Source organism: Mugil cephalus, chromosome 9 (genome assembly GCF_022458985.1).
Source record: "Mugil cephalus isolate CIBA_MC_2020 chromosome 9, CIBA_Mcephalus_1.1, whole genome shotgun sequence".
Taxonomy (NCBI): Eukaryota; Metazoa; Chordata; class Actinopteri; order Mugiliformes; family Mugilidae; genus Mugil; species Mugil cephalus.
In genome coordinates this window covers 3,754,019-3,767,066 of record NC_061778.1, presented here as the reverse complement: position 1 = coordinate 3,767,066, position 13,048 = coordinate 3,754,019, and the positions used below count along the sequence as shown (strand labels likewise).

The 13,048-nt window shown below is 42.4% G+C and overlaps 1 protein-coding gene across 1 annotated transcript in view; it reads left to right on the top strand.

Moving 5' to 3' along the window:
* The window catches only part of tyw1 (tRNA-yW synthesizing protein 1 homolog (S. cerevisiae)), a 58,477-nt gene that overhangs the window by 567 nt on the left and 44,862 nt on the right, over positions 1 to 13,048 (top strand). Inside the window, exons 3-7 of the mRNA XM_047595068.1 lie at positions 87 to 218; positions 527 to 628; positions 1,356 to 1,550; positions 1,632 to 1,928; positions 3,924 to 4,046. Coding sequence (XP_047451024.1) covers positions 87 to 218; positions 527 to 628; positions 1,356 to 1,550; positions 1,632 to 1,928; positions 3,924 to 4,046 — 849 coding nt within the window. The remainder of the gene's footprint in view (positions 1 to 86; positions 219 to 526; positions 629 to 1,355; positions 1,551 to 1,631; positions 1,929 to 3,923; positions 4,047 to 13,048) is intronic.

The following is a 13,048-nucleotide window of genomic DNA, read 5'->3' as shown; positions in this document are numbered from 1 at the left end:
TCCGAGAGGTTTTCCAGTGCTGTGCAGAAACTTTTAACACGTTGCATTGTCAGGAGGCTTTCATGTGTTTTTTTGTGTTTTTGCAGAAAAGCATCTCAAAGGGCGTTGGCTCGTCAGTCCGCAAAGCTGCAAAGAGCAGCGACCGCTCGGACACAGACCCACAGGTTCACGTCTCGGTTGTTAAGATCTTCTACGGTTCACAAACGGGAACAGCAAAGGTACGAATTTCATTTATTAAGAGCTGAAATATCCTCACTGCTCCATGGAGTTAGCAAACAGACAAGATGATGCTGTAAAATAATAGATCCACTCGTCCATTACATTCACATAGGTGATTCCACCCATGAACCTTAAAGTCCCAGATCTCATTCTCTTACCACTGTCCCACAACTTAGCCTTATTTTGCAAATCCTAGAATAAATCTTTATGTTAAATCTCTAAAGTGGAATGTCTCTCAACATACCATAACCTCATGTAAAACAATAATTCTCTTATAATCTTAAAGTGAGACTCTTCATCTGTCCAGGGTTTTGCTAATGACCTGTCAGAGGAGGTGAAGGCTGCAGGAATACCAGCCGAAGTAATTGACATGAAAGACTACGACCCAGATGATCACCTTGCAGACGAGGTGAGTACAAGACAGCAGCAGATACGCAGAGACATTTTGTCTTTGAGCAAGAACCTGCAGGTAACCTTTAACTTGGACATTGTAGAATAATAATAATAATTTATGCTGTATTGATCCCGAGGGGACATTCTGTCCTGCTGTTTGACAGCTTGTTCACACAGTAGTGTGTACGGTTGGAGCAGTGGGCTGCAGCCTCAGGTGGTTTGCTCAGGGCGCCACAGCCATGGACAAACCCGTGACCCTTCAAACCCCAAGCTGTGCCTCTCACCACTACTACACAGCTCCCCCTGGTTGATTAATGAATGCATCTGCTTCACTGCTGCATCTCTCTTAAGAGGAGAGGGTGGCGTTCCAGTTACTGAGCTTTTGTTCGGGCGCACAAGACAAATGTGTGACGCTAATCCTGCTCAGCTGAAGAGAGGTGGTCTGTGTTCTTTAATCTTTTTAAGTCATGGGCACAGACATTGATAAATGAACAAGAGGAACTATATAATTATTTATTTAAGAGGATATTTAGGAGGAGCAATGGTTAGCCATTAGCTGCACAAGATACAAGGCTTCTTTTATTTAGACATAATCTAGATTACTTGTCGTTGCATAGAATTTTTGTCTTTCAGGAGTTTATTTTTTTGTGGTTGCGCAGGATTTTTGCCAAGCTCTGAATAGATCGTACGGTTTTAACTCTTTGTTTTAACTCTTGTATTTACTTCTCCATCCATCCATCCAGTGCACCAATAAGTCCGTCTGTGTGTTTCTCGTGGCCACCTACACGGACGGACAGCCCACAGAGAACTCTGAGTGGTTCTGCAAGTGGCTGGAAGAGGCGTCCACTGACTTCAGATACGGGAAGACCTACCTCAAAGGCCTCAGATACGCCGTGTTTGGTCTGGGAAACTCCGTCTACGTCGGCCACTACAATACGGTGAGGAGCGTGTATTTTAAAGAATATCAGCTTTTAACCTCTAGAGCAGCTGCAACATGCTTTTCTCCGCCTCCTCTCCAGGTGGGTAAAAACGTGGACAAGTGGCTGTGGATGCTGAGTGGGATGCGAATCATGACCAGAGGGGAGGGCGACGGTAACGTGGTGAAGAGCCGCCACGGCAGCGTCCAGGCGGACTTCCTGGCCTGGAAGGTGAAGTTTCTGAACCGGCTTCAGGCTCTGGCGAAGGGCGAGAAGAAGAGATGCAGTGGGAACTGTAAGAACGGGGGCTCCTGTAAGAACAAGAAGAAAGACAGAAAGGAGAAAGAAGAAGAGGAGGGGGAGGATGAGGAGGCTGCTCCTCACAACAACAGCTCTGAGGTAATAGCATGATGTTTTTATAATGGTGAATCTTTGTATATGCAGACCTGGGGTGACGAAGATGAAGACTAGATGCTCTGTCATATGAAATTATTTCAAAACTTGATTTATTTATTTGTTTAAAATAGAAATAATTTTGTCAACATCAGTCTATTTGTCTGAATTTCTGTTTTAATGCTGCAAAAAATAAGATCAACCAGCAGCAGCGTCAAGTCAACAGAATAAATATGTTGTTCTAATTCTTAGGTATTTGTTGTTGAACCTGTCAGGTCCTGCAGTAGTGACTTAACTGGTTATTAAAGAATGATCTAGTGCCATTTGGAAGCGATCCATAACTGCCGTACAGGTGAAATGAAACCTGTTCATCTATAAATAGGTAGTTTGTCTTTAAACCCATCCCATTGTGCACACAGAGAGTATTAAGCACTTGAAGCAGTGTAGACATAGCAGGATTTGAACTAGTGTTCTCACAATCCCAAAGCTACTGATTTGTTTCACGTAGTTTCATGTAACAGACTCTTCAATCAGCTGCACATATCAGCTTAGAAGGACACCAGTGAGTCGGCTTTCTAGGGTTTTCTTGGACAAAGTACCTGTCTAACACGTTCTCCTGACTCCATAAAATTGTACTAAGTGACGATTCAGATAGGAAAGTCTTCACTTTGAGTAAAATGACCTTTAACGTGCTCTGCATTACTGATAGGATCCAACATTTAAACCTCGGTTTTAACAGAGACGTTCGAATTACTCAGCTTCAGTGGCTTTTCGGTTGGAATTAAACCTCGCGACACATCTGAGACTCCGGGCGAATGTCCCTGAATACAAGGAAGCAGGTTAAAGATAATTAGTGACTTCAAGGAGAAGGAGAAACGCGGAGCTGATGTCCTCTGGCTCATGGTGATGTTTTCAGATTTCTCCGCGCTGCTGTTATCACAGGGATCTGAAGCAGACTGACTGATGGCCTCGTGTTGAACTCCTTCAACGATGTGATGAAAACAACATAAACATCTCAGGAGTGTTAGTTTTACTTTAGCAAGTCGTCATTTAGCAGCAGCAGCAGCAGCAGCGATGACGAGTGTGTTGTCGAAGGATGAAAACAGTACATTTATTCACCGGTGTCGGGCATAACATTATGACCACCATCAGAGAATCAGAGGATGGACGTGGACCTTCTGAGTGGTGACAGAATGATGTTAGTGATAAGTTTAGGATTTAGTGAATTTGGAGGCCAGAATATGTTTCTGAGGTGTTTTTGTTTGTGTGTCTGTTACATGTATTTATTGTTAAAATTCATCTCGAACTTAAATAAAAAAACAAAAACAGCACAATATCATGGGGATGGCTGCTGTCATCAAGGAGTGTCTTGTCTAGATGCTACATGTCTAAGTAACATCCACACAAACAGATTGTCACAGGAATTTATTTACTTCTCCTCTCGGTGGTCGTAATGTTGTGGCTGATCGGTGTATATATATAAATGTATACGCACACACACACACACACACACACACACACAGATGATCAGTTGTCATGGTAGCGGGCACCTCAGAGCAAACTCTAGCTGAGACTTCCTCCCCTCTGTCTGCAACACTCAGCAGAGGTGACATTCAGCCGGAACCAAGAGACGCTGAGAACTGAGCCGATGGGACCATCTTCTTCTTCATCATCATCATCATCGTCATCGTCGTAGTGATTTATCGCTTCTCTCGTCCTTCACGTGTGGCCTTCAACACTGAATTATGATGAGTCCCGCCGAGGCCCGTAAACATGCATATTGTTTTGTTATTAAAGCAGACAGCCCGAGAGGAGCTATAACGACGTATAATGAATGTGGTTCCGCTTCGGGAACCATCGCACAGTCGAGGACGGCGTTTTAATTGGCCGTAGGTTGGAGAACACGTGTGAATCTCTGTTCTTCTGAGTGTCGTTAATGTTCTCCACCCGTTCATCACTCTCATCGTTTCCTCAACCTATATTTTGCTTTTGTTGTTTCAGGAGGATCTGATGGAAACCAGCAGCGATGAAGATGAATCTGTGCAGCTAGATGAGAAAAAATCCGGTTCGGTGGTAGACGTGGAGGATCTGGGCAACATCATGAACAGTGTCAAGAAAGCAAAGGTCAGACTCTGTTTCAGCGACACACGTTTGACTTCACGTTTACCAGTTCTTCCTGAAGAAATGAGTGAACTGATAATCCTGGTTAGGGTTACTATTGTTGAGGCTATCACCACTGAGTTCACTGCTTGGCTCTCTGCCTCATCATATCAGGGTTAGCGGATTGAATCATCTGAAACTGCAGCTCTATTTTCAGTATTTCCTGGTTAAGGTCTGTGATCGTAGCATTAAGACTCTACTGTTCACTAAATGGTTGGAAATAAAAAAAAAAAAAGGAAAGCTGGCAGATGGGTTGATAGACACCAGACCCCGGCAGACGAGAAGCGGAGGCTTGCGTAATAGCGAGGACGCCCACTCCACAGACGTGTCAGGAATGAGTGACTCAAGAGAAGCAGAAAACGAGAAGGAAGAGAAATGATTTTGTTCTCTTGCTATAGGCCACGTTGTTTTGGCCCTGAGCAGAGAGGTGGAGGACAATGTAGGAATACGTCCAACTCTCTAATAGGTCTCCAGGTCTCTTGTTGATTCAACCAGAGTGAAAACCTGTGGATTTAGCTGCTCGCTAGTTTCACACTGAAATCAAAACCCATTTTAAGCATTTTAAGCTAATTTTACAGGCTGCTTTACAACATTGTGGTGTTAAACTCAACTCTACCAGGGGAAGTTCGGGACACAGGCGTTCAGTCTGATATGATTAAAGTTACAAAGAAACGCTACGTTAAGAAAGAACTTAAATAGTTTACGAAAATACTTGATATCAGGGGAATGCAACCTTATCTTACACCCCTACTTAATTCATTTTCAGCTGAAAGACATCTAGATCAGACAATCAGTCCTACAAGTGCATGGTAGAATACATCTTGCAGCCTCTCAGACTCAGACACTCACTAGATATAAGCAGTTATCTGTGAAGGTTTAATGATTGGTCCTGAGGGTGTAGATTACGTTACGTCATTTTAGTTCAGGGGCTACATTCAGCTCAGTTCGATATGGAATCACTAACCTAGTGTATTAACTTATACATAGTGATGCCACCAAATGTTTCCCTTTGTTTTAGTGAAAAGAAGAACATCATGAAAGTGTTTTCATTTAATAAACTGCACTATTAAAAAACATGTAGAAAATCGAATAATTGACAGGAGCATGTCCTCCTCCTCCTCCTCCTCCTCCTCCACACTCCGGTTGACCTAATACGTCATATGGTGCAGATAAGATGGCGCTATCCCTTAGGTGGTTCTTCTACCAGCTCTGTTTACCTTCTTCTTCTTCTTCTTCTTCTTCTTCTTCTTCTTCTTCTTCTTCTTCTTCTTCTTCTTCTTCTTCTTTTTTGGATGTTTTTGTTCTGGGGTCATACACCAGCGCATCGGTTGTGGAGCATGCGTGCACGTGTTGTCTAGTTAAAAGTCCAATTAAGGCGTATACGTGATGGAGAAAATCGATTTCCAATCGCATTATCTGGGTATCTTAATTGGATAAGGAGAACTCTGATTTTAGGAGTAACGTGATGAGTTACATGCACTGAAGTTGGCCAGTTACAGTCGGATTAAGGCAATAATTCATTTTTTTCACGTGCATGTAAACATATTGAGTGTTATGTTTACGAGTCTTACTAAATCTGTGTGAAACCCAAGAATAGCCATTACTTTTATTGGTAAAATTGCAGTTAATGTAATCTTTGCAAATTGATCCCACGGGCCTGTATACACAGATCAGCCACAACATTAAAACCACTGACAGGAGAAGTCGGTAACATTGACCATGTTGTGACGATTCATTGTTCTGTTGGGAAACTTCTGGACTTGGCCTTCATTGATGTGGACGTTACCTAGACATGTAGCACCCACCTAGACCAGACCAGACCAGACCCCCCCACCTCATAGCAATGACACTCCTTGATGACACACAAAGAAGGAACAACATAAAAAAAGCACAAAGACCAGCACAAGGTGTTGACTTGGCCTCAATATCCACTAGATCCCAAATTGATCAAGTATCTACCAGTGGTCTGATCTGTGTTTTGTGGAAGACGCACCAACTTAATCACAATAAATACCTTTTAATCCTTTATTTGTATCTATAACATCACTGGAAAACATCCTCTGCTGCTCTGAGCTCCAGTCACGTCACAAAGAAGATGTTCACAAACTGATATTTTGTTCAGGCAGCACAAAGCTTTTCTGTTGAGCTGGACTCATTTTTTTTTTTAGAAGGAGATGCCTACTGTCCTAAAGAAACAAGTGAGAGAATGTCGTCTTCTATTCTGTTTTGACAGGCGTGAAATTATTTTGGTGTGTTTTTTAGTAGCTGAGGGGACCAGACGCTGGATAGCATCATATGTCATTTGTCTGCAGTTGTCAGGAGATGTCCCTGTGGTAAAAAGTGTTCAGGTTCAGAGTGACTTGTCTCCCCCCTCTTGTGTGACATTAATATTACAGTGTAAGTTCTGGAAGTTTTGGACAGGCCACTTTGTAAGCCCTATACAGCTGTGTTCATACGTCTCAGCTGCAAATGTTAGAGAGACAGGACAGATCAGTACTTTTCACTTATCTGTACCACAATGGGAAGAGGAAGACGTCTTCACTTTTATTTATACTTCTGGGATCACTTGAAGCATCATCACAGTCTAAGTGTCTCCCTGGTAACATGTTTGTGCACAGACCAGACGCCGCAAGAAAGAAATTAGTTTTAACTCTGATCATTTGCTTTGCCAAGAAAAAAATAGTGTCTAGCCAAGCTGCATATTGTCTGGATAAGGAAAATGAGACAGTTTAGCATCTGTTTCCATAGTTCTGTAATAAAACTGAGCTGGAGATCGACAATTTAATGAACCTGGTTTTTCTCATGTGCGAGATACATCTTGTCATAACTGCAGCTGGATTGACTTTGTCTGTGTTTGGCCACTAGGTGATGGCAGAGCCTCTCTCTGGTGTATTAAGCCCCAGTCACTGACTGAACCTCTGGTCTTTGCTGCAACATTTTGACCTTTAACGCCATGCTGTCAGGGTTTATTACATACAGTGGAGAGAACAGATATGTGCATCTCTTTGAATGTCCTGGGTTTTCTGCATTATTGATGATAAAAATGTCATCCAAACTTAAAGTCACAAGAACAAGCAAACAAACGCAACCTGCCTACGGTGCAACACATACTCGCATTGTATCTGGCTCTAAAGGGAGATGCAAGCACATGGTTTTAAAGCACATCCAGTCTTTGTGACTTAAACATAAAATGCTGTATTCATGATCCCAAACATCATTTCAGACTTAACCTAGCTCCCCGCAGACCTTGAATCTGAGACGGTTGTTCCTCATAGAGCTGCTTCAGGAATCTTAGGATGTCTGCTATGAACTGAACGCTCTTGGCGTCGCAGCATCTGAAATTGAAAATTCCGGGTTGACACGGGAGTTTCATAAGTCATTGTGTCGACAACGTCACACACTGCACCGAATCTCCTCTTTTCCATGGGTGCAGAGCAACTCGCCGGTCTGGCCAGTGCACTACCATGATCGATAAAAAAGTGTGCCATATGTGGGGCTAATTCATCTATACACTTCCATTAATGATTGTGAAACAACACATTTGACTTGTTTGATTGAGAAAATGGACAAAAATCTCTGCTCTCTGCCAGAGATCGGTCTCTTACGGGAGTAGATCAAAACTTTACTCTGTTTTTGAGCTGCTTGCAGCCCTGGAGCTTCTACGATGATACAGTCTAACAGGTCGTCCATCGATAAAATCTAAATGTGACAGGTCCCATCAACGTCATTGGTCAACCTGGCATTCCTGTTCACGTCGAAGCCAAGTTGATAAAATCCTGGGTCGATTGAAAACAGGGCTTTTGGAAGCTCTGACCATTACTGCTTTTCTTTTGAAGGTTTTGAAGTTATTATTCTTGTAAATTCACTCCTTTTACATATCTCAACCTCCACTCAGCTAGGGATGGTTCCTTCATCAGGTGGTGTTATCCTGCTTAGTGATTTTCATATTACAGATTTTAAACAGCTCCTGTGATTCCTTTAAGTCTTTAGCTGTAACCTCATCGATCTCTCTAAGCTGTGCCGTTGGCTTCATCTTCCCTGCTTTCAGAAACTACAGAACAGTTTGTTCAAACTCACTCACATTAATATGTAAACTCTCCCAACTTCATGCTAATCAACATTTCTGTGTGTTTGTCTGCCTCAAGTTAGCATTAGAGGTTCAGACTCTTGTTTCATGCTAAACTGTGGTTTTTAGTTCTTGGTTTCTGCATGACTGCTCTAAGGACATTTAACTGTTCATGAAATATAGACTGGAAATTCAGTATTTCACACTTGGGTGCAGTTTTTATCGTTACAGAACTTTAGAAATGACAAGAACTGCAAAACAAACAAACAAAAAACTTATATCACAAATGAGAATCTGTTATTTGGTCGCACAAAGAAAATTAGTATCAAACTCTGAAGTCCTCAACGAACCTTTATCAGTTAGACTCAATCGTTTTTTGTTTCATATTTCATAGCTGACCTTTAGTTCTGTCTTTTTTTCATGGATATTGACTGAACAGATTAAAAAACGAATCAGTTAATTTCAGAAAGAATGAGTTCAGAGAGGTTTGCAAACAGCATTAAATCCCACTCTGAGGAAACTCATTTCTCACACTGAATAAAAATACAGATTTCACACAGTATAGATCACTGTCTGGTGCTGCTCTCATGAATCTCTCTCTAGTTCATTTCTGTCATATAACTGCTAAAATAAAAGTGTCAGTAGCTGCCCATTTTTATTCAAAAATCATCTCTTATTTGGATAAAAAAGATGCCTCAACCCTTCCTAACGACGCTTTTCCTTTTTTCCACGTCTGTCAGTTAATCGAAGCCAAACGCATAACAAGCAGAAAGCTGCTGAGCCAAATATGGTTCAGATGTCCGTTGGGCTTTGAGCCAAGCTGGAATGAGGAAGACTGGATCGCTGCTGAAACTTTGTGATTAATCCATATTTGCCACAACTGTTTTTTTTGTTTGAATCTGAGTGTCAGCCAGGCTTGCGATTGGCTGCCAGAGTGCAGAGCTCTGCTTCGGCCCAACCTTCATGTAAATCAGTCTTTGGCCGAAGCTCTGTTTTTGCTCGGCCAAGTTCCAGCAAGATTCATTTCCATTGTTGCCCTAATTGATTTTGCTCATAGCTCATAGCTTTTGGCATCTAAACTCTGCCATGAGAGGTCCACTGCATGCTGTCGGCAGTTAGTGTGAAGTGGATCATTAACCTGGGCGGGTGCGCAGTCCTTCTTGGCTCAGTGGGGATGTTTTCAGGTTAGTGTCCAATGGGGAAAAAGCTGACATAAGACGAGGAACCTCACAAACCTGGCACCTCTTTTATTACTATGAATAAGAATGAAACAGTTCTTTAGAGAGATATGTACATCAGTCAGCCACAACATTACGACCACACTGACAGGAGACGTAAATGGTGTTGACCGTCCCGTGACAAATCGGTGTTCGGCTGGGAAACATTTGGACCTGGTATTCATTCATGTGGATGTTATTTAGACATGTAGCACCCACCTACACCAGGCCAGGCACCCCCATCCCATAGCAACGACCCTCTCCAGCAGGAGACACGCACACAAAAACATTTCAGGATCAAATTCACCAGATATCCAAACTGATCTAGTATCAGTGGGATGATCCTCAGAGGCCCCTCCACTCATCATACAGGACCCACTTAACAACAGTCTGTTGCCAGACACCTAGGACACCCTCAGGGAGACACAACTACACAGTGTTAGGTCATAATTGGTGTATACAAAAAAAATATTAGAGGCACTTCAGAAAATATGGTACCTCAGATTTAGCGCATGCAGCGTCAGTGTTCATGTTGTTCAGGTCGTGTTGCTTTCCCTCTTTCATGTTCTCTTTAGCCTCGTGTACCTTCATGTTTTGGCCTCGCTCATGTGCTCTCTCTCTTTCTCTCTCCGTGTGTTATATCACTACGCTGTCCTTCTGCATCAGCCCCATGTTGTGTATTTGTTCCAGAGCGCAACACGGGCGTTGTGAGATGTCCCAGTTCTGTTTCTTCCAGACAGGTCCGGGCTTGACTGGACGTCCGTGAGCTCTCAGGCGAGGCTGAAAGTGGAGCAGTGGGTAACCAGAGACCGGGGCCAGATAAATAGCCAGGGTCCACGGGGACAGATTGTCTCTCTGCTGGCTACATGTTGTGTGTGCTGTCAGAGTTGTACATGTCACTGATGCATTAAGCGAAGGTGGACATTTGTGCTGGCTGAGGCTGAGGGTGGTGATCTAATTCTATCTCCTTCCGAGATTTAAATTGAAGGCAACACAAATATTAGCCTCGGTTTAGTCGCCTGCCAGATCTTTGATCCCTGATCTACAGCCTGTGTTTGGTTGCCGTGCTCATACCTTGGATGACGTACATGCGTTGTGATTCCATGATGTAATTTAAACATATCATTGTCAAACGGCTTCAAACGTTTGATATGTTCCATCTCAGAAAGAGATGGGGCAGTATGCTGACACGACACGATGATTTCTTTATTAACAGCATCAGCGTTTATTAAAAAAAATGAGATAATCTGCTGCCAGAAGTGAAGAGGAACCTCTGCTATAGAGAGACCCCGTCTGTTTGATTGTTCAAGATTCAAGATCACTTTATTGATCACTGCAGGGAAATTGTTTTGTCCAAGAGTCTCAAGACAACAGAGAACATAAATGTGACCAGACATAGACATAAGAATATGAGTCAAGGAGAAAAACTAGAATAAGATAAAAATAAAAAGTCTTAAAAATAGTGTAAGAATGAGGTAGTAAGTTACAAAAAATATTGTGAAAATATACAGTTTAGTCTACAATCACAGACATGAGATATGTAGATATTTTAAAGTGTCTCAGTGTCTATAAAGTGTCTTGTATGTAGATGCAGATGCACAACAGACATCTGGGTCCAGTTGTTGTGGACTCAGAGCAGACAGTGCTGCAGGTAGAAGCTTTTTTTTTTTTTTTAAAGATGATCAGAGTAGGTGATTTAGGCGTCTGCCACAGACCAGACACTACGTAGACCCTAACACTGTGTAGACAGACATGTACCTTCCCATGTAACTACATGTTGTGGAGATGCAGCACATAAAAGATGTAAATGGTTAGTAGCTTGGTAGTAGTTTCTGCTTTAGTATTTCCGACGGCTTCCTCGTCTCTGCCATTTTTCAGATTGATTGTTTAGGATCAATTGTGATGAAACACATCAAATTAAGGTTAATTGAGGAGGTTTGGAGATTCAAACATCATCAGGGAACGACTCAGCGGTCCTCATCCACTTGAAGGACACTTGAAGACAGCAACATCCGAGTCTCAGCCAGAGAAGACAGATGGTTTGAGAGGGGAGTAAAGGAAGCCATCAATATCAAATTGGAGAAACCTTCTCTCTTACCCACAGACTTTCCCTATTTAAACCTCAACTTCACACCAGTCTCTCAGAACTGAAGAAGCTTTCTTTAAAAGCCACTTCTGTGACTCGACTTCTGGTCGTACCCGAAAGTTTCATTGTTGAAAGTGAAGCAGGAAGTAGAAGCAAAAATTAGTGGCAAAAAAGAGGTTACACCGTCTGTTTCCCGCACTACCCTAACAAGGACTTTTACGAGCTTTTACTGTGGTAGTTTAATTCCCTCAGTGATGCTTTGTGTCTTTTAATCGTGTGCGATAGACCTGTGGGATACAGAGATTCCTGGAGTTACTGGTGATATGTGTCTGGCCTTTTCTTCGTAGATCATTGTACGCTGCACACAGCATCAGTTTCTGCTCACCGTTGCTGCTCCTTCTCGTTCCATATTTGATGAACAGGGCAGTAAGTATTTTTAATGTGAAGCTGCTGCAGCAAGCAGCGTTCGATTTGCATTATCAGTAAACTCTGAACCCATGGGCTATCATCCAATGATGATTTAGCATAATGCATTCACATCTTTATATCTCTGTGGAGAATAAATTAGCAGTAAGTTAATACAGCATTTTTTTTTTCATGCAGCTCGTAATAAAAACACTGCAATACCTTCATCAGTGAGCCACAGTCTCATCATTTGGTTACGTAATTCAGTTATAGACGGTGACTTAACAGGTTATTATTATAGTAGGAACCCGGAGAATTAACTGGATTATAGATGGAAATACTCATATATTTAACTGCTGCTTTAAATGGAGTAGAGTGAATGCTGGCATAGCTGTACTTACTGTAGAAATTCAGCTCTGTGCACAAATGTTGGTGCCCTGCAGGAAGCTGCAGCAGAATTGTCACTTTTTTTTTTTTTTCACATCTGAACATTCATCCAGGTTTGCTGACACAGTCCCAGCACCTTAAGAGCACGGCTGTGCTGACGAGGTGACATATAGATCCCTATAGACAAGCCCAAGGAGTGGCAGCGGTGCAGTAATTGGGTGGAGCTGTCATTTGACACGGTTAAATCCGAACGGCACGTTGTCCGTCAAACTTTTTCTGAGAAGTGATTCTTGCTCCGAAGTCAACGCGCAGCAACTTTTTCCAGCAAAACTGAATCAATCTTCTGTTGTATTCACCCTTATATATACAAGTGCCACACTCTGCAGTAATATGATCTCGGCCCTGGAAGAATGGGTTAATCTTTCAAACAAACGCGATGCAGCAGCAGCAGCGTTGGCAACAAAAAGTTCATCATTCATGCTGGTTACAGCGTTGACCTATTGTGCAACTTTCCTGGAGCTCTCAAACTAAGATTGCTCTGTACTTTCTGCCCCCTTTATATACTCATGGGCAGATGGCAGCACTGTGTTCATTACTAAAGGGAAAAGGCATCAATGCAACATATGCGGCAAAACAAATTTCACAAAAGAACACGCGCTGATACGTTTTTTTTACAGTTTATTTTCTGGTTGTAAATGATGACTTTTTTAAGGCAGCAAACGCCAGTTTAATGATGATTCCTCAAACCCTGTGATAATACTCGACCACCTGGGCTTGTCCTGAGAAACTGTGGATCTAAACGTGA